The sequence below is a fragment of the Oncorhynchus gorbuscha genome, linkage group LG17 (assembly GCF_021184085.1).
Source record: "Oncorhynchus gorbuscha isolate QuinsamMale2020 ecotype Even-year linkage group LG17, OgorEven_v1.0, whole genome shotgun sequence".
NCBI lineage: Eukaryota > Metazoa > Chordata > Actinopteri > Salmoniformes > Salmonidae > Oncorhynchus > Oncorhynchus gorbuscha.
The window spans coordinates 51101765-51123054 of NC_060189.1; the positions used below are offsets into that span (position 1 = coordinate 51101765).

The 21290-nt window shown below is 42.8% G+C and overlaps 2 protein-coding genes across 3 annotated transcripts; both read left to right on the plus strand.

The window, feature by feature from the left end:
* The first annotated feature begins 1267 nt into the window (after window positions 1-1267).
* On the plus strand, window positions 1268-8097 carry LOC124001754 (vacuolar protein sorting-associated protein 37C-like). 2 transcript variants are annotated; one of them, XM_046308788.1, is made up of 5 exons: window positions 1268-1487; window positions 3013-3121; window positions 4107-4278; window positions 6803-6885; window positions 7230-8097. In XM_046308788.1, exons 2-5 carry the CDS (start codon window positions 3029-3031, stop codon window positions 7944-7946), a joined length of 1065 nt encoding a protein of 354 aa, XP_046164744.1. In that variant the 5' UTR covers window positions 1268-1487; window positions 3013-3028; the 3' UTR covers window positions 7947-8097. The 2 variants fall into 2 exon arrangements, with proteins under 2 accessions (XP_046164744.1, XP_046164745.1); XM_046308789.1 differs by having other exon boundaries at window positions 1268-1464.
* A 5825-nt stretch (window positions 8098-13922) lies between these two features.
* On the plus strand, window positions 13923-20174 carry LOC124001755. Its single transcript, XM_046308790.1, has 6 exons — window positions 13923-14036; window positions 17703-18119; window positions 18510-18626; window positions 19161-19211; window positions 19602-19670; window positions 19952-20174. Exons 1-6 carry the CDS (start codon window positions 13994-13996, stop codon window positions 20029-20031), a joined length of 777 nt encoding a protein of 258 aa, XP_046164746.1. The 5' UTR covers window positions 13923-13993; the 3' UTR covers window positions 20032-20174.
* Window positions 20175-21290: the final 1116 nt, after the last annotated feature.

Here is a 21290-nt window from a genome sequence, read left to right on the forward strand (position 1 = left end):
AATCTTGGTGTTCTCTGGCAAATGCCAAACGTCCTGCAGGGTGTTGGGCTGTAAGCACAACCCCCACCTGTGGACGTCGGGCTCTCATACCACCCTCATGGAGTCTGTTTCTGACCGTTTGAGCAGACACATGCACATTTGTGGCCTGCTGGAGGTCATTTTGCAGGGCTCTGGCAGTACTCCTCCTGCTCCTCCTTGCACAAAGGCGGAGGTAGCGGTCCTGCTGCTGGGTTGTTGCCTTCCTACGGCCTCCTCCACGTCTCCTGATGTACTGGCCTGTCTCCTGGTAGCGCCTCCATGCTCTGGACACTACACTGACAGACACAGCAAACCTTCTTGCCACAGCTCGCATCGATGTGCCATCCTGGATGAGCTGCACTACCTGAGCCACTTGTGTGGATTTAGACTCCGTCTCATGCTACCGCCAGCATTCAAAAGTGACCAAAACATCAGCCAGGAAGCATAGGAACTGAGAAGTGGTCTGTGGTCACCACCTGCAGAATTACTCCTTTATTGGGGGTTTCTTGCTAATTGCCTATCATTTTCACCTGTTGTCTATTCCATTTGCACAACAGCATGTGAAATGTATTGTCAATCATTGTTGCTTCCGAAGTGGACAGTTTGATTTCACAGAAGTGTGATTGACTTGGAGTTACATTGTGTTGTTTAAGTGTTCCCTTAATTTTTTTGAGCAGTGTATATTTAAAAAATATATTTTTTAAATTCCCAGCCCCGGTCCCTGCAGGAGGTCTTTTGGTAGGCCGTCGTTGTAAATAAGAAGTTGTTCTTAACTGACTTGACTAGTTAAATAAAGGTTAAATCAATCAATCAAATAAAAAAATAACAAACAACATATTCTTTCCATACTGTTAGAATGTTTCACTTGTGGTTAGTCATTATTTTTTGGATATAGTGCTGCCAATATGTTTTATTAGTAAAAGCATTTATTGTGAGAGTCATGATGACAGATATTGGCCGTTGACATAATGTTTCCAGTTCTTCCAACCAGACTTCCTTTACTTTACTGGTTACCTCCCTGCTGGCATTCATGGAATACTCTTGTCACGTAGGGGTGGATTTCCCTTCAAATCAGCTGCGCGCTGGATGAAACCATTGCCACAAGAAGTGGACGTACTGTCAAAGAAAACTGTTTGTGCTATCTAAAGATTCGTGTGGTAAAAACAGCAACACGATCACAATATATTTGAATTTTCTTTAGTTGGAAAGGTCATTAAATTATTGACACTGCATTTAATAACCCCCCACGGAAGCAGAATATGGGTCATTCCAAAAATGGCGGCGGTTTCTGGTAGTGTGAAGTGAAACTTTCCAAATATTGCTGATAAAACATAGCTATTCTTTAATCTATTTTATGATTGTCTTCGAGCAGATATTAAAGTAATTATTGTTGGACTACTGCTGTATCTGACATCAAGCAACACGGTCGAATGAAGATCGCGAACGGTGGGCTTTCCTCAAAGTTGACGGTAGCAAGATTGCCTTTCATTGAATGTGATCATAACGATTGTTGTTGTCATCCCTACACGGAACTCGAGCAACCCGTTAAGGCTAGCTAGCACGTATAATTATGTTAGATTCGTCTTTTACCGGTTATTTGTCCTCAACCAGATTGCCTTGTTTGTATATTGGGATCAGGGCTCCCGTGCCCGTTTTACGTCATCTGTCACACACACACACACACACACACACACACACACACACACACACACACACACACACACACACACACACACACACACACACACACACACACACACACACACACACACACACACACACACACACACAGAGGTTGATGCCCGTAAATGTTGTGTGCCCTGTCGCAAAGAATTTCTTGATTTGCTAGCAGCATAACATAAGTAATGTTGCCCTCTAACTTGCTTTATAATGTGATAGCCAGTCTGCTTCCTGTGGCTAACTATAGCTGGTTGACAACACTATTAGTGTTGGTTAGCTGATGGCAAGCAATCAATCAAGATAGCTAGGGTGCGTTTAGCAGGGCACAATGTTGTGGAGCGTTACAAACATGACAGATGTCAGCTCCCACTCAGCCCAGTCAAAGCTCTTCTCTGTCCTGGGACCCCACTGGTGGAACAAGCTTCCCCCCCCTAATGTCAGGACAGCAGAGTCCCAGCCCATCTTTTGCAAATTTATTTGAAACCCTAACTCATCAAAAGAGTATCTTAAATAAGAAAATAATTCTCTGCAATTGTCTTTTCCTGCTAGCACTGGCTTTGTTGATAATTTACTTTGAGGGAAAATGTACGTAGGGGTGTGGTAGCAAGGCTGTGGTGTGTTGTCTCACCTAACTATCTTAACATGCATGCACTAATTGTAAGTCTCTATTCGTTTAGTTTGGTTTATCAAAGCATAAAATGTATGTGGTAGAGCTTGGGCGATAAACCGAAAATCATAGACATATCAAATTTTAACACCCCGACCTTAGCATTCACTTATTACATCCATTTAGCTGATACCGTTCATTACGATAAGTAACCTATACTAGAGAAATGTGAAGTTTTGAATGAAATAAGTTTGCTAATATGGGTGAATCTAATGGGACAATTGATGGCTACAACCATCAAACTAGTAGTAGTTTAAAGGATAATAAAACACTTTTAAAAATGTGGTGCACATTCATGTTAAAAACGTATTGTTCTGTTTATCGTTATCTCATCAATTCAGGGAATTTATTGCAATATAGATTTTTGTCCATATCGCCCAGCTCTTGTATGTAGCATCATGGTGGAACAATGTAACATTTTAGTGCTCACATATAACTGCCAATTCTGTCTTGTATGATAACGTTAGATTTTTGTCTAGAAAATAGATTTCCCATATAATATTTGATCAGCCTGCCTGTTCATTTCTCAATTTGTGTGGATCTATTTTGTATCCTATCTGTTAGCTTTAAGTTTAATTTCTTAAATGATCCATGTTCGGTAAACAGGTGACATTGACAGCTCACTTTTCCCTCCATGTGATTGACAGCTGTCCTTGCAAATCAATGGACAAGCTTCAGGACCTCAGCCAATCCGAGTTGGAGGATTTGCTGGACAATACAGAGCGGGTGGAGTCCATGGCATTGGAATCTGATGAGGTAAGCAATCACGTCTTTGCTTTGTCTCATTGTCTGTCGATTGTGTCTTAAATAGATTGAGTTGTAGCCTGGTCCCAGATCTGTGTACTCTAACCAACTCCTATGGTCATCTATTATTGTCATGCGTCATGTTTGGCGTGACATTGACCACAGGACTTTGCAAGACGGCACAAAACCGATCTGGGACCAGGCTAGTCGAGATGCGCCTCATGCTGAAATGCCTCCCGTGTTTTTTTTTTTGTATCTGAGTAAGGGATAATGAATAGCCAAGTTTGTCTATAGGGCCTATCTCTGAGCTGAGGCCTTGCTTTTTCTGTCACACAACTTGGCTATTACTCAGTGTAGGACCTAGATGAATGATTTATCGGAGAACGGACATCTAGGTCTCATCTCACTCTGATTAGTAGCAATGTCCAGGCTCATCCTGCCATCAACAGTCATATTTACTTCTCTTCCACCTTTGTCCATAAGTCCAAAACACTAACCAATGAGTTTAATTTGTTTGTCTCCACTCTTCACGTGGGGAGTTATGTTAACTAGATGTAGATGCAAATGACCTGTTCCTGGCTAACTCATCTTGTTAAGTTGCTGCTGTCTTGGCTAGCCAGGTCTGCCTAAACAAAAAATCTGACTTTTGTCAAGCAGGTCTCAGAAGGCAGGACCTGGCAGCTTCTGTCATACACCGACTGATAATGTTGTCATTCAACGTGTTGCCGTGGCGTCACATACAGGAGGAGAGAGTAGTGCCCTGAGCAGGACTTGAACCCGGGTCGCCTGATCCCCAAGACGAACACACTATCCACAATCCCAATAACGCTATCCCAATCCTATCATGGTGATCAAGGCTAGGGTCATTATAAGAATTAGCGAGCTATGGAAGTTAACGTCCGGTCGCTACAATGTCTGTCGTACACAGTCCCGGTCAAAAAGACGTGAAGGAAATACAATGTATTATGGACTCCTCCTTCTTCTTCCTCGTCTATAGATTCAGAACATCCAGCTGGAGAGGGAGATGGCACTGGCCTCCAACCGTAACCTGGCAGAACAGAACCTGGACATGAAGCCTCGCCTGGAGAGACAGAGAGAACATCTAGTGGAGATATACTCTGAACTGGAGGGAGTCAGAGAGATCTACAGACAACACTGTGACCAGAAAGGTAAGGGATAGAGGGAGGGATGAGAGATGGAGAGATACTCTGAACTGGAGGGAGTCAGAGAGACCTACAGACAACACTGTGACCAGAAAGGTAAGGGATAGAGGGAGGGATGAGAGATGGAGAGATACTCTGAACTTGAGGATGTCGGAGAGACCTACAAACAGCACTGTACCCAGGGAGGGAGGGAGGGATGAGATGGGAGGTTATTGATGGATAATAGATAGAGATGAAGAAAAGCAACATTATAGAGGGAGAGGATATGGAAATAGAAATAGCAAGATGCAGCGATGAGCGGGAGGGAGACACAGACAGACTGCAGGAACAGACTTGAGAGAGATTGTGTAGTGTAGGGATAGATAGAGATCGTGTAGTGTAGGGATAGATCTTGTCTGGCCTGTTCAGATCCTGGACACTCAGTTCGTCTCTACTAGTCAAACACAGTGACTGCGTACCAAAAGCACTCTCCCGCCTATATAGTGCATTGCTTAGGTAGTATAGGAAATGGGGTGCCATTTGGGGCTAAGCCTTGGTCTTTATTGGTTACACAGGCACACATACCCCCCCCCCCTCTCCAGGCTTCCAGATCTGGCCTGTGTGTCTGTCTGCCAGGGTCTCCCTGGATACCACCCCATCAACTCCCATTCCACTGCCGTCAGCTCTCAGACCAGGCCGTGTGATCTGTGTACATGCACACATTACATTCCCGCAGCCTTGTTTTGTCAGCTTTTCATGAGAAGCTGTGTTTGTGATGGTGTCCGTTTGCAGGGCTGGAATTGGGTACGGCTCATTATAGTTACGTCGTATGTTTTTCCTAAAGGTGATTAGGTCATATGGAATGCGTTGTTATTTCGCCCCTGAATCAGTCCTCCGAAGGATTCACCTTGACTGGGTGTTAAACCTTGAGCTTGCCCTCATTGAGAAGTCTACCAGAGGTATTTGAAGATGCATGAATGTCGATTTTCCTGTTGCGTGTGTATCCATGTTTATCCAACATTGAGCTTCATGAGATTTGTTTGTTCTCATTTTTAAATGTGTTTAATAGGCTTCGGCGGTACCCAGATTTTCATACCGTCCTCCTCTCATTCCGGGATTTACGGTGTTACCTGTATGGCACACATGGGGGCGCTAAAGACGCAAGAAAACCCATTGTGCTTCTATTACCAGAATGCTAGCAAAATTAGCACAAACTAATAGTGAAATCACATAGTGTGCTAACAAGCAAAAACGAACAAATGCATTGCAAATCCAGCTCATTAAGTTATACAAGCATAGTTAGTAACTACCGAATGACGTTTTTGGAGAGTGTGGACGTTTACGAGAGAAATCGCGCAAATGAACAAAGTTTTGGTGTGTGCTTTTCTGAAGGAAGAGCTGCATGTGTACATGGAGCAGATGGGAGGAGAAAGAAAACTATTAGTAGGAAGCACAGGGGGTAAAAAATGGCTACATTTAGTAGTGAATTGCGTACAATTGTAACTTCATCACCTCTTGTGTGCCGCACAACTGTGATTCGCCTATAGATATCAAACGCTACGGACTCACTAGCTCGCTTTCTCCCGTTGTGCCATTTACAAACAAACACGTGACTGTCTCAACTGTTCTGGCGAACAACTGTAAGCTTCATAATGTAAAATAATGTGACTGGTGAAATGAAGAACGCGATCTGCTTTATCTCCTAACATATTATACAAGTTGCCTGCGGGTAATAACTTAAAAAGTAGCTACAAATGTTCCAATTTATTGAAAAACTTCAGCTAAGTAGTTTTGACGGTATTGAAAAAACCAGCCTGTGGCTTTTTCCCAAATACCCCGGGATATGGTATATACAGTATACCTCCCAAGCCTACTGTTTAACAACAGGTGTAAAGCATTGTGCTGTCGGTGTTGTGTGTGTCTACGGGGACTGAGAAGCTTGGCGTGACATTGAAGTGTGGGAGGTGTTTATGCCCCTTTCTCTTTCTTTCACCCTCTTTCTCTCTTATACTCCCTCTATATTGGTCTCTTACACTCCCTCCCTCTATATTGGTCTCTTACACTCCCTCCCTCTATACTGGTCTCTTACACTCCCTCCCTCCCTCTATACTGGTCTCTTACACTCCCTCCCTCCCTCTATACTGGTCTCTTACACTCCCTCCCTCCCTCTATACTGGTCTCTTACACTCCCTCCCTCCCTCTATACTGGTCTCTTACACTCCCTCCCACCCTCTATACTGGTCTCTTACACTCCCTCCCACCCTCTATACTGGTCTCTTACACTCCCTCCCTCCCTCTATACTGGTCTCTTACACTCCCTCCCTCCCTCCCTCCCTCCCTCCCTCCCTCCCTCCATCCCTCCCTCCCTCCCTCCCTCCCTCCCTCCCTCCCTCCCTCCCTCCCTCCATCCCTCCCTCCCCCTCCCTCCCTCCCTCCCTCCCTCCCTCCCTCTATATTGGTCTCTTACACTCACTCCCTCCCTCTATACTGGTCTCTTACACTCACTCCCTCCCTCTATACTGGTCTCTTACACTCTCTCTCTCCCCCCCAGATGGCATCATGGGGCAGGTATCACCAGAGGGGTTGTTCTCCAGACTCCAGACAGAGGGCGCCAGCACAGAGACTGAGTCAGAGGTGAGAGGCCACAGTGACAGACGACTCAGTCGGAAAATGAAACCGTCAGATTATACTGTTGGCGAGATTGGGAAATGCCTATGTATCCTTAAACACAGGACCAATGGCAACAAAATGATCTACTCATCTCTTACTCTATTGAACGCCGTACAGAGAACCAGCAGTTGGAATAAGACATAATTACAATACTAAATAACATGTTCTCAGACATTGTCAATAGTGTGTCCATATTTACCCCGATCCCTCGCTCTTTTTCTCTCCATCTCTCTCTGTCTCTCTCTCTCTCTCTCTCTCTCTCTCTCTCTCTCTCTCTCTCTCTCTCTCTCTCTCTCTCTCTCCATCAGAGTCTGGCAGATGAGTTTCTGGATGGCCAGCTGTCTCTGGACTCGTTCCTTGACCGCTTCCTCTCCCTCCGCTCCCTCGCTCACAAAAGACGAGTGCGGATAGAGAAACTGCAGGAGATCCTGCGCCAGAAGAAGGAGACCGCCGCCGTTGACGCCGGCTCCATGACATCACAAACAAGCGCCAATCAGGACCCAGCGACAACACAGTCATCGCCATGGAATCATCATCATCATCATCATCAAGCTCCTCAGCAACAACAACCGCAGCAGAATTCCAATCCCAACAATCACTCTAGCTTCCAAAACCCCTCTTCCCAAAATGGCCCTGGCTCCGCCCTACCTTACGCCCCTTACCCTGTCTCCCCTCCTAACCCGACAGCCACTTCCGCAGGACCAGGCCCGTCCATTCCCCCAGGTCAATTTCCTCCCTATCCCAGCCCCGGCTCACCTTTCACCTCAGCGGCGAGCTACTCAGCCCGTCCCGCTTTCGGGCCTCCGGCCAATGCCTGCCCGTACCCCACCCAGCCCACGTTCCCTGGCGTCCCCGGCTCAGGGTCTGCGTTCGGGCAGTACAGTGCCCCCTACCCTTCTGCGTACCCTTACGGTGGGATTGAGGGGTATAGCTACCCCACGGGCCCTGCTCTGCCCAACTCTCAGTCCCCCACAGGCAGGCCATTGTACAGGCCCGGGTTTGGAGTGCCACAGCCCTACTCCTGAACCTCCCTCTGCTCTCACCTCGTCACTCCTCTCCCACCACACATTCTCCAGTCTCTCCCTCATTTTGCTCTCTCGATCTCTCTCTTTCTCTCTCTCTTTCTTTCTCTCTTTCTTTCTCTCTCTCTCTTTCTCTCTTTCTTTCTCTCTCTCTCTTTCTCTCTCTTTCTCTTTCTCTCTTTCTTTTTCTCTCTCTCTCTCTTTCTGTCTCTTTCTCTTTCTTTCTTTATTTTCTCTCGCTCTCTCTCTTTCTTTCTCTCTCTTCTCCTCCCCTCCTGTCATTCTCAAGTGCATAACTGTCTCAGGACCTCCCCTTGTGTTCCAATGTGTTGTTAGAAACACTCTCCCATTGGCTGTCGGGCCCCTTCACTCTCCCCTCTCTCTCCTCCTATTGGCTGCCGGCCCTTTCACTCTTCTCCCTCCCTTTGTGGAATACTGAGCCAATCAACGATACTTTGGCCACGTACGTTTCAGATAGAAATGGAGCTGACGTGACTCCTTATTCTACATGTCAGAGAGTCATGTTCTACATAAAATAGATCTAGACATGTATTCCTTATCGCTGGTTTCACCCCGTAGCACAAGTCCCTTGTGGCACTGTACGGTATACGCATTGGAGTACATTTGACTTGTTCTAACACCCATATCATTCTACACCGATGTCAGATGACATGTGTTGATCATATTCGTTCGTACATGATGATGTTAACTTAATACCCACCCGAGCCAAAACGTTTTACAGGTGCAGTTCTGTTCAGGGATTCTGTTGTCCCTGTAAATGTAAATGTAAACTGTCTTTGTCGCTCTTCGTTCTGGTTAGGAAGTACATAAGACAATACTAAAGAAGGAAAATCCCATGAAATCATAGCAACTCTAGGACCTGTCCATGCAGTCGTATTCATTATGATCTAAAAGGCTAAACTGATCCTATATCAGTACTCTTACTCTGAGCGGCTTTATGAATGCGGGCCCTGATCAGTGGTCATTTTGGAGACTTCAATAACCCTATCTTCTTTCTTGTTCACCTGGCTCTGCATGTATGATGTTTGTTTCTATGCCAAATCTGGACATCTTTACAGGTGTAGGATCTTAGTTTGATCCGTTTCTCACAGCAGGAAAATAATCCTGCAGCAAAATGACGTGTGGATTATAATGGATGTTTTTGTAGGGTTCGATAAATTGTCAAGGCAAATGAAGTCTGAAATGAATAACTTAAGACAGTTTTCCACCTTGAATACACTATAAGTTTGAATTTTCTGCTGTGCAGGAAATTTCCTGCAACAACAGTGTGATCAAGTTAAGATCCTACATCTGCATGTCTTACAAGTTTAGCTTCCAAGTCTTTTTTTCTTTTCTTGACAGGATGTTTTGGTTGGTTGGTTTAGGTGTTTTGATGCCTATTGACAATGACGTCATTGTTTACAGAATCATATCTGTATTCTCTGTCGAATCATGCCTGTTTCTCTTCTCTCTGATCTCTCCGTTTTCTTACTTCACACTCTGTTTTTTTTCGTCTCTTCCCCCACGAGGCTCCCTTGGCGTTAAACTCGCCTCTTGTCTTTCTCACCTCACTCTCTATTTCACCCCCTCTCCATAATCTGCCAGTCGACATGAACTGATGCTTGACAATGAATACAATGAGGAAATAGTTTATTTCTGTAAGTTCACTTTCAATGAGAATAATATAATGTCATTTGTACAAATGATTAAAGAGCTGTGATCAATAACATGTGACATGACATTAAAACAAGGGATTGATAGATTGCTCCCCAAATGGAACCCTATTCCCTCAGGGCTCTGGTCAAAAGTAGTGCACTACATAGGGAAGTGGGTGCCATTTGGGACCCGTCTGCCTGCTTTGGCTCAGAAAGCACAAGAGGAGAGAGCTGTTACCCGAGGGGGGGTTCTACAGAGATTCATACCGCCTTCACTACGACTCATACAGCATTCATAGACTCGTGTTAAAGTCGTGAGCTCCACAACCTTAATCGGTGGTCTTCAACAGAGCATTACTACATTGGTTGTCATCATGCCCCTATGAAGGTGTTATGAAGCTTCTGTTTTAGTTATGTAGGGCTTCTTCATCAGGTTAACTGGTTGGACTGACTGGTGACGTCTACGACCAGGGGGCAATGTCTTAATGGGATTGTCTCACTACAACTGGCCCAAATAGCACCCTACCCCTTACAAAAATTCACTACTTTTGACCAGAGCCCCTGTGGGCAGAGAATGGTGTTCCGTTTGGGAGACAAGCCTAACTCCATATTTAAGGAAGAAAAGATGAGTCCGAAATTGGGTTTTAGAAGCCCAACAGGAGATATGCAGCATAAATAAGGGGGACATAAAAATACAAGCTTGGAGCTTGTTTTAAGTTTCTTATTTTTTTGTGTGAATATTAATTAAATACTGAACTTGATCTAAGAGGGCTGTGTTCTGACTCGAAATTTGAATGATAAAAAAAAAAGTTTTATCTACTTATCTTTTCTCTGGTGTTGGGAGAAAATACAAATACCACGATAACTGCCTGACGTGGGGTGAAAGTTAGTTTTGCCTGTTACTCCCAATTGCTTCAAGATGAATTCAATCGGATAGAACTTGATAAGAGTTCAATTGATTTGTTCTGAAAGGGCGTGGGCCTTGCTCGTTTTGTCTCGAACAGAGTTTACTATCAGGCCTTCGTTCCCCCTCGCTGATTGTGATGATCTTTTTCTGATGTGGGCCGAGAAGACCTAACCAGGGAGAAGAGAGAGAGAGGGAGAGAGAGAGAGAGCGACGGACCTCTGCAGGGAAAGGAGGCCACTGAAATACTAGGTGACTTCAGTGGAGGAAAAACTCCCACCTAACCTATCAAATATTCCTACTCAGTGATTATTGTCATCAATCAATTGTTGTGGAACGATTTCTGTAGCTGTAGTCTATAATATACAGTACAGTAGGTGTATGTAGGCTCAATTGTACATTTACTGATAGACAAATATCATCCAAATTCATACTGTTACAGAACGATTTTAAAAAATGTGAGAAATGTAGATTTTTTTTTGTTTTGTTTAACAACTAGGAGGAGGAGGGGAAAGCGGGATGGTCCTAGGTTTTGAATATTGAGTCAAAGTACGGAGAGAAGTGTCTCATAGAGAAAGGAAGAGGAGGGCAATTTTTTTACGGGGCTTTCTACACATCTACGGCTCGGTAAACCAGAGACTGAAGATGAGAGAAAACGAGAGCAAAAGAGGGAGGGAATGGACGGGTGTGAACGAACAGAAAACATGAGTAATGGTTGAATTAAGAAAAGAAAACATTAAGTACAGTGCCTTCAGAAAGCGTTCACACCCACACGACTTTTTCGACATTTTGTTCTGTTACAGCCTGAATTTTAAATTAATTAAATGTTGACTTTTAGTCACTGGCCTATAAACAATACCTCATAATGTCAAAATATATATATATATGTGTATTTTTTTTAAACAAATTAGTAAAAATTGAAAAGCTGAAATTTCTTGAATCAATAAGTATTGAACCCCTTTGTTATGACAAACCTAAATTAATTCAGGAGTAAAAATGTGCTGAACAAGTCCCATACGTTGCATTCACTCATTGTGTGTGCAATAATAGTGTTTGACATGATATTTGAAGGACTACCTCATCTCTGTGCCCCAGACATTCAATTATCTGTAAGGTCCCTCAGTCGAGCAGTAACTTTCAAACACAGATTCAACCACAAAGACCAGGGAGGTTTTCCAATGCCTCGCAAAGATGGGCACCTATAGATAGATGGGTAACATTTTTTTTTAAAACAGACATTGAATATCCCGTTGAACATGGTGAAGTTATTAAATACACTTTGGATGGTGCATCAATATACTCAGTCTCTTCAAAGATACAGGCTTCCTTCCTAACTCAGTTGCTGTTGACATGAAGGAAACCACTCGGATTTTCACCATGAGGCCAATAGTGACTTAAAAACAGTTACAGAGTTACAGGCTGTGAAAGGAGAAAACTGAAGATGGATAAACATTGCAGTTGCTCCACAATACTAACTTAATATTTCAAAACATGCATTTGCAACAAGGCACTAAAGTAATACTGGGGAAAAAATGGAATAGCGATGAACTTTTTGTCCTGAACACAAATTGTTATGTTTGGGGAAAATCCAATACAACACATTACTGAGTACGACTCTTCATATTTTCAAACATAGTTGTGGCTGTATCATGTTATGAGTATGCTTGTATTTGACTGAGGCGGTTTTCAGGATAAAAAAAAAGGAACGGAGTGGAGCTAAGCACAGGCGAAATCCTAGAGGAAAACCTGGTTTGGTCTGCTTTCCACCAGACACTGGGAGATGAATTCACCTTTCAGCAGAACAATAACCTTAAACACAAGGCTAAATCTACACTGGAGTTGCTTATCAAGAAGACAGTGAATGTTCTTGAGTGACCGAGTTACAGCTTTGATTTAAATCTACTTGAAAATCTATGGCAAGACCTGAAAATGGTTGTCTAGCAATGATCAACAACCAATTTGACAGCATGAAGAATTTTGAAAGACTCTCAGCTCTAATTGCTGCCAAAGGTGCTTTTAACAAAGTATTGATTCAGGGGTGTGGATACTTATGTAAATGAGATATTTCTGTATTTAATTTTTTATAAATTAGAAACAATTTCTAAACACACGTTTTCACTTGGTCCTTATCGGGTATTGTGTGTAGATGGCTGAAATAAAAATTAATTGTCCATTTTGAATTTCTGCTGTAACACAACAAAATGTAGAACAAGTCAAGGGGTATACATATTTCCTGAAAGCACTGTAGGATAACAAAGAACATAATAATAATATGGTTATTAAATAGGATATAAAATAATATAATATGGTCATTTAGCAGACACTTTAATCCACAGCTAATGTATTACGCTACAGTTAAAGGGAAGGTTGTACACAACACTATCCACAAACTAACAACGGATTTATAATATCACCTTTAAATTCTCTAAATTCCCCAACAATATAAATGATAATTAAATACATCGTGAACAGGTAACTGCCAAAGTAAAAGAAACACTTGAGTAAATGAGGGATACAAAGTATATTGAACGCAGGTGCTTCCACACAATACACTTCCTGAGTATATTAAGCAGTTAGCATCCCATCATGCTTAGCATCATTTAATAAAATGCCCTGTTGCCCAAATATATTGGCTACCATGGCTAGAAGAATAGATCTCAGTGACTTTGAAAGAGGGGTCTCAAAGATGCTTAGTGTAGGGTGTTTAAAGCGTGTGTGAAATCTCAACCCAATTGAACACTTATGGGAGATTCTTGAGCGGTGCCTGAGACAGCGTTTTCCACCACCATCAACAAATGATGGAATTTCTCGTGGAAGGATGGTGTCACGTCCCTCCAGTTCCAGACAGAATCTATGCCAGGGAGCGTTGAAACTATTCTGACGGCTCGTGGAGGCCCAGCGCCCTATTGACCCTTTGTGTTGGTGTTTCCTTCATTTGGGCAGTTACCTGTAGATGTGGCCTATGCAGGAATCAAACTCATAATAGGGATTTTGCTGCAAACAACTGGTGTACCCGGCATTGGTGTGTACATTGACCTATTGGAGAACACACACACACACACATACAAACACAGGCGCACAAACACACTTCACTGTTGGAAGGCGTATGAAAATCAGGGTCATGACTGACTCAACAAAAATGTCTAAAGGTGAACAATTCTCATTTTTCTTTCTGCCTCTCGCACTTATCCTCCACTCTTCTCCTTTTCACTTCTTTCTTTTCTTCTTCTCTCTTCCTTTTTTTGTGCCTGTCTTTGAAGTGAGGAAGTTTGCAGAAAACCTCTCAGAAGAAAAGCAGCAAACGCCAAAGATGAAGAGAAGGCTTTATGGATAGAGAAACAGAGGGTGGGAGAAAGGAGAGCGAGGAGTTTAGACTTCTGCACCGTTTCCTCTCTCTTCAGTCTGTCTGTCTGTCGTTTTTTTTGTTTGAAGCGCATTGTCTCTCTTCTCTTCTTCTCTCCCCTGTTTTTCTCAAGCTGGTCATCTCCAGAATGAATAGAAGGCTTGTACTTACAGTCCTGGCCCTGAATGTTGGTAAGTCTTTATTGAAATACAGTCTCGTGGTTTCCGTGAGTCCATTATGATACACAATTTTCTCGTGTTCTGATACACAACACTGACATTGACGGTTGAACTCGAAGCAGCAGAATTGTAGTCATTTGGCTGCGTCCCTATTCCCTATCAGAGATGGGCAGTATTTCTGTTACATGTATTTGATATATGTATTTCAATTACTTTTGAGTATTTTAAAACATGTATTACACTGGGCTAAACTCCAATGTATTTTGTAACAAGATACTTTCAAGAGCTGTCATTTTTATTTTCATTCAATACTTTTCTACACAATTTCTTTTATAGCGGTTCACAATTTTGCGTCCCCCTTTCTCCCTGCATTGGTATCAGCATTTTGATGGCACTATGGTTTGCTAAAAGCATCTGCTAAATCAATTAAAACATCAATGTAAATGTGAAATTGTACAATTGCAAAGGATGCTGAGTATTATTCTAATGAAGTCCAACCCGAAACAAGGCCAATAACAATAACCCGTGTGCTTTTGCAGATCATTTTGGTATGTTCATTTTCACATATTTATTTACATTTTGGTCATTTAGCAGACACTCTTATAGAGCGTGACTTCGACTCAGTGCATTCGACTAAAGTAGATAAACAACAACATATCAAAGAAAATAAATGTGCATTTGTCACATGCTTTGTGAACAAAAGGCTGAAGGCGAACAGTGAAATGCTGACTCACGGGTCCTTTTCCAACAATGCAGAGTTAAAGATAATAGAACAAAGATGAATAACACATATAAAGAGTGACACGAGGAATAAATACTCAGGGAAAAACAACTAACAGTAATGAGTCAAAATAACATGGCTATATACAGGGGACAACAGTTCCCGAGTCGATGTGCAGGGGTACGAGGCAGTTGAGACACAGTGCATTCGGAAAGTATACAGACCTTTTGACTCCCTCCAAATGTTGTTACGTTATATCCTTATTCTAAAAAGGATGAAATAGATTTTCCCCCTCATCAATCTACACACAAATATCACATTTACATTAGTATTCAGACCGTTTTACTCAGTACTTTGTTGAAGCACCTTTTGCAGCGATTACAGCCTTGAGTCTTCTTGGGTATGACGCTACAAGCTTGGAGTACCTGTATTTGGGGAGTTTCTCCCATTCTTCTCTGCAGAACCTCTCAAGCTCTTTCAGGTTGGATGGGGAGCGTCGATGCACAGCTATTTTCAGGTCTCTCGGGTTCAGGTCCGGGCTCTGGCTAGGCCACTCAAGGACATTCAGAGACTTGTCCCGAAGCCACTTCTACATTGTCTTGGCCGTGTGCTTAGGGTCGTTGTCCTGTTGTAAAGGTGAACCTTCGCCCCAGTCTGAGGTACTGAGCACTCTGGAGCAGGTTATCACCAAGGATCTCTCTGTTCTTTGCCCTGTTCATCTTTCCCTAGATCTTGACTAGTCTCCCAGTCCCTACATTTGCAAACATTTCTAAACACCTGTTTTCATTTTTTGTCATTATTGAGAATTGTGTGATAGATTGAGGAGGATTTTGTATTTATTTAATCCATTTCAGATTAAGGCCGTAACGTAGCAACGTGGGAAAAGTCAAAAGTGTCTGAATACTTTCCGGAATGTACTGTAGCTATGCACATGTAGGTCGAGTGACTAGGCAACAGGATCACAGTCACGGCACGCAAAACATTCCTGTTACTGTTGCTGAGAATGTTGACCGTTGTTCGGGGCCGGGTACCTGCAAGTGCATTTCTGTATTTTAAAATGTAAAAGTACATGTTTTTTAATACAATACATTTCCAAATACAAATATTTGGTCGTTTATTTTGATACATTGATCTTTATGGTATTTTGTCATTGTATTTTGTCATTTATGCCCATCCCTCATCCATATGGGCCCTGCTTAAAGGTAAGTACACTATAGGATGCTGTTTGTTGTAGTAGTAGTAGTATTATTATTATTATTATTATTAGTAGTAGTAGTAGTAGTAGTAGTAGTAGTAGTAGTAGTAGTAGTAGTAGTAGTAGTAGTAGTAGTAGTAGTAGTATTATTATTACGCTGACGTCTCCCCTCCAACGGGTAGTATAACTCATTCATTATATTTAGTAGTAGTAGTAGTAGTAGTAGTAGTAGTAGGAGTAGTAGTAGTAGTATTATTATTATTATTAGTAGTAGTAGTAGTAGTAGTAATAGTAGTAGTAGTAGTAGTAGTAGTAGTAGTAGTATTAGTATTATTATTAGTAGTAGTAGTAGTAGTAGTAGTAGTAGTAGTAGTAGTAGTAGTAGAAGTAGTAGTAGTAGTATTATTAATAGTAGTAGTAGGAGAAGAAGTAGAAGTAGTAGTAGTAGAAGTAGAAATAGTACTAACAGTAGAAGTAGTAGTAGAAGGAGTAGTAGTAGTAGTAGTAGTAGGAGAAGAAGTAGAAGTAGAAATAGTACTAACAGTAGTAGTAGTAGTAGTAGTAGTATTATTATTATTAGTAGTAGTAGTAGTAGTAGTAGTATTATTATTATTAGTAGTATTATTATTATTATTATTAGTAGTAGTAGTAATAGTAGTAGTAGTAGTAGTATTATTATTATTATTATTATTAGTAGTAGTAGTAGTAGTATTAGTATTAGTAGTAGTAGTAGTAGTAGTATTAGTAGTAGTAGTAGTAGTAGTAGTAGTAGTAGTAGTAGTAGTATTATTATTATTAGTAGTAGTAGTAGTAGTAGAAGAAGTAGAAGTAGTAGTAGTAGAAGTAGAAGTAGAAATAGTACTAACAGTAGAAGTAGTAGTAGTAGTAGTAGGAGAAGAAGTAGAAGTAGTAGTAGTAGAAGTAGAAATAGTACTAACAGTAGAAGTAGTAGTAGTAGTAGTAGGAGAAGAAGTAGAAGTAGTAGTAGTAGAAGTAGAAATAGTACTAACAGTAGTAGTAGTAGTAGTAGTAGTAGTAGTAGTAGTAGTAGTAGTAGTATTATTATTAGTAGTAGGAGAAGAAGTAGAAGTAGTAGTAGTAGAAGTAGAAATAGTACTAACAGTAGAAGTAGTAGTAGTAGTAGAAGGAGTAGTAGTAGTAGTAGTAGTAGTAGGAGAAGAAGTAGAAGTAGTAGTAGTAGAAGTAGAAATAGTACTAACAGTAGAAGTAGTAGTAGTAGTAGAAGGAGTAGTAGTAGTAGTAGTAGTAGTAGTAGTAGTAGTAGTAGTAGTAATAGTAGTAAATATCATCCATTGGTCTGATAATTACCCTTATGACCTCATCTCTCAGTAGAGGGTGAGCATTTCCGTTTCCTTAATTTGTTGTATTAATTGATAGATTAGAGAGGGTTAGGCTAATCCAGGCCAATTTTAGTCCCCGCTGCAGGTGGACAAACATTCCCCGTTAGACTTTTGAAAAACTGCCTCTGTGATTAGAAACTACCGCATGACATGTAATATTGATTTTTTAAAAATCTAATAAAAATATTTTTTGTAGATATGGATTCCAAGATACCAATTTCCTTTCTTTGCTGTTGTTTCCGTGGTATGAATAATCTCTCTCTCTCTCTCTCTCTCTCTCTCTCTCTCTCTCTCTCTCTCTCTCTCTCTCTCTCTCTCTCTCTCTCTCTCTCTCTCTCTCTCTCTCTCTCTCTCTCTCTCTCTCTCTCTCTCTCTCTCTCTCTCTCTCTCTCTCTGTGTAGTAACCAATGAAATCAAGGTATCCACCTCCCAACCTCTCACACCATCCAACTCCACTCCTGCTACCTTCATTCCCCCTGCTCCCACCACTTCCTGTGTGTGTAAAGTCTCCACTTCCTGTTCCTCTCCGACCCAGCCCGAGTCTCCGCCACCTGCGCTGGGTGTTATCAAGGTCAAATGGGAAGAAAAGTCCTGTAAGGGGGACGTACACCTGTCTCTCCTCTCGTCCCATTCCTTGCCAGTCTGCTTTAACATTCTCACCCATCGTAGCCTTCATCGTGCAGGGCTGTGTAAGAGGAAGGGCTGCGGGGGCTCCCCAAAGTGGACTAAGATCAATCCTAAAGCTTTGGGTTACCAGATCAGTACGAATGGAAGTGTTGCCAACAACCCCTGTACAACACTGGGGATCCAATGTGAAGGTGAGTCCTGTATGTTTGTGTGTCCTTTCTGCGTATATTTCTCTATGAATAATCTCTCTCTCTCTCTCTCTCTCTCTCTCTCTCTCTCTCTCTCTCTCTCTCTCTCTCTCTCTCTCTCTCTCTCTCTCTCTCTCTCTCTGTGTAGTAGAGTCTTGACAATGGGTTGAAATACCACACGTGCGTACAAGTACATGAATATCTTTGTAAGTACACTTTTTACATATTTTTGTCAGTGTTTTATACGGTGCTGTAAAACAATAGCCTGGTCCCGTATCTATTTAGGTTGTCTTGCCAAATGACCACAGGAGTTGGTAAGACTGTACGAACAGATCTGGGGCCAGCCCAGTAAAGTCACGGTTAAATATGAATCTCATCTCCTCTCCACTCCAGTTGTCTCAGATCAGTTAGTGGGCTATAAGGTGGTGACTGGTCTGCTGTGTGTTCTGGTGCTGGTGGTGCTGATGGTGCGTTTCGGGCAGCCCTCCCTCAAGGCCCTCCGTAGGAGACGTGAGTACCAGACACCTGGGCCTGCATCCACAAAGCTTGGCGGCGTAGGAGCGCTGATCTAGGATCCGTTCATGTACTCGTCGTATTCATTACGATCCAAAAGGCCAATGCTGATCCTAGATCAGCACTTCTACTCTGAGATGCAGTGCGTTAACGGGCCCAGATCTAAACACTGAACACATGAGCGTACATTTAGGATGACAACAAAGCACTTCAATTACTGCAATAAAGTTCTTAAAGAAACAAGTCCACAGTACTTGGACCGATCCAATAGCAGTTGATCAAATAATGTGTCATAAGTTCATGGCAGAAAAGAAAAGGATGTTGATACCAGGATCGGTGTGGCATTTATTTGATTCGTATTTTGTCAGTTATGGATCAAGTGTTTCTTTTGTCATTGAGGCATGTTATCTTGGTGTGTGTTGGTAATGTGGTGTGTGTTGGTCGGGTACTTGGTGTGTGTTGGTCATGTGTGTTGACAATATAACATTATAACATGACCTCTAATCAACATGTTTTATGTCTGTGATTCAGTGTCAGACAAGAGGCAGAGTCGGTGGATCGGACCTACGCAGAGCCAAAGTGGTGAGTCAATGACTCCTAGACACACGCACACCCACCAGGCCAAGTTGCAGGCCTAAGTAGGAGAGACGTGGAATCGTTGAATAATGTGTTGAGTTGATGAGTTCACGTTACACGCACACACAGACTTCGATTGTTCTCTCTCAAATAATACAGCATCTTGGCAAGCGATGTAATCCATAACCACCTCTTCCCCCTCCTCCGTCCGTCCGTCCGTCCGTCCGTCCGTCCGTCCGTCCGTCCGTCCGTCCGTCCGTCCGTCCGTCCGTCCGTCCGTCTGTCTGTCTGTCTCCGTCCTCACCGTCTCCGTCCGTCCGTCCGTCTGTCTGTCTGTCTGTCTGTCTGTCTGTCTGTCTGTCTGTCTGTCTGTCTGTCTGTCTGTCTGTCTCACAGTCTCCTACCATAGAGGGAAGGCTGGACTCCAACTTAACGACAACACAGACAAGAGACACTCCTACCCTGGTGACACACACACACACACACACACACACACACACACACACACACACACACACACACACACACACACACACACACACACACACACACACACACACACACACACACACACACACACACACACACACACACACACACTCTTCCTCACTCCACTCTTCTATTTACACAGGCGGAAGCCTAACCTGAGAATTGTGTGACTTACACAAACTTTGAATGACGCATGCAAAGGTATCTCAATTTTAGTATTAGACCCTAAAGCGTTACGTTCCCTCTCGTTCTCCCAGGATTGGAGAGGCTGACGGTGAACACCAGCCGAGAGCCTTCGTCTAACAGAAACAGTGATTACGACTCTTATAACTTGTGATCATCATCATCATATCCTTCATCCACAATGACAATACACTGTACATGGATTTTTCATATTTTATTATATTTTTTATATTTTTATGCTAATTGTAATATTTTTTTAAGCACATAATATCTGTTTTTTTGGGGGTGTTTCTGTACGTAATTCAGTCATTCACTTCTTTTATTGAATAAACGTAACGTTTGTTGTTGAATAAAATGTTTGGGCCTCGTACTTAGAAGTGAACCGGATGCTCAAGAAGGCAATGAAAAGCAGGATGAAAGCAAGAGGGAGAGAAAAGCTTGTTGTGAGAAAGAAAGGGGGATACAGAAAGATGTGGAGGTGACGAGTGAGGGGTCTCGCGCGCACCAACCTCTGATTTCTGCAACGGTGTGGCTTCCTGTGCCGTTGACACCAACATCCTGTTGCTGTTATTTCTGTCACACTGTTGTTCCCTCGTTCTAAATTGACGTTCACCTTTTTCCACCTCTGTCGCTCTGCTCCTCCTCAAATAACCTCCATCGCCCGTTTGTGTTCTTGTTCCTCTGTCCTTCATCCCTTTCTTCATTAATCCCCCTCTTCCTCTCCATCGTCCTGCCTATTCATTTGGCTGTCGTGTCTCCATTTTTCTCATTTGTGTGCAACATATAGAGGTTGTGGTGAAATTGATTTTTTTTCTCCATATCCCACTCCCCCTGACACTCCCTTGGAGAGTGGGGTCATGGTGTGTGTGTGTGTGTGTGTGTGTGTGTGTGTGTGTGTGTGTGTGTGTGTGTGTGTGTGTGTGTGTGTGTGTGTGTGTGTGTGTGTGTGTGTGTGTGTGTGTGTGTGTGTGTGTGTGTACATGCAGGGCAGTGTGTGACATAATATGTGTGTCTGTGAGCGAGAGTGTGTGGGTGTAGTTCTGTGTCTTCCTCTCTGTCAGGTCACGCTAGACTAGACGATTAAATCTGTCCCATCAGAGGAACAATGACAGATGACAACAGATTACACACAGAGATTATCTCAGAAAGAGGGAGAGATGTGGAGTGAGAGGGTGATAAAAGATGGGAGAGAGAAGAGAGAGAGTGGAGATGAGAGAGGAGAGAGAGAGGAGATGAGAGGAGAAAGAGAGGAGAGAGAGAGGAGAGAGAGAGGAGAGAGGAGAGAGAGATGAGAGAGGAGAGAGAGGAGAGAGAGAGGAGGGGAGAGCGAGAGGAGATGAGAGAGGAGAGAGAGGGGAGAGAGGAGATAGAGAGAGGAGAGAGAGGGCAGAGAGAGAGGAGATGAGAGGAGAG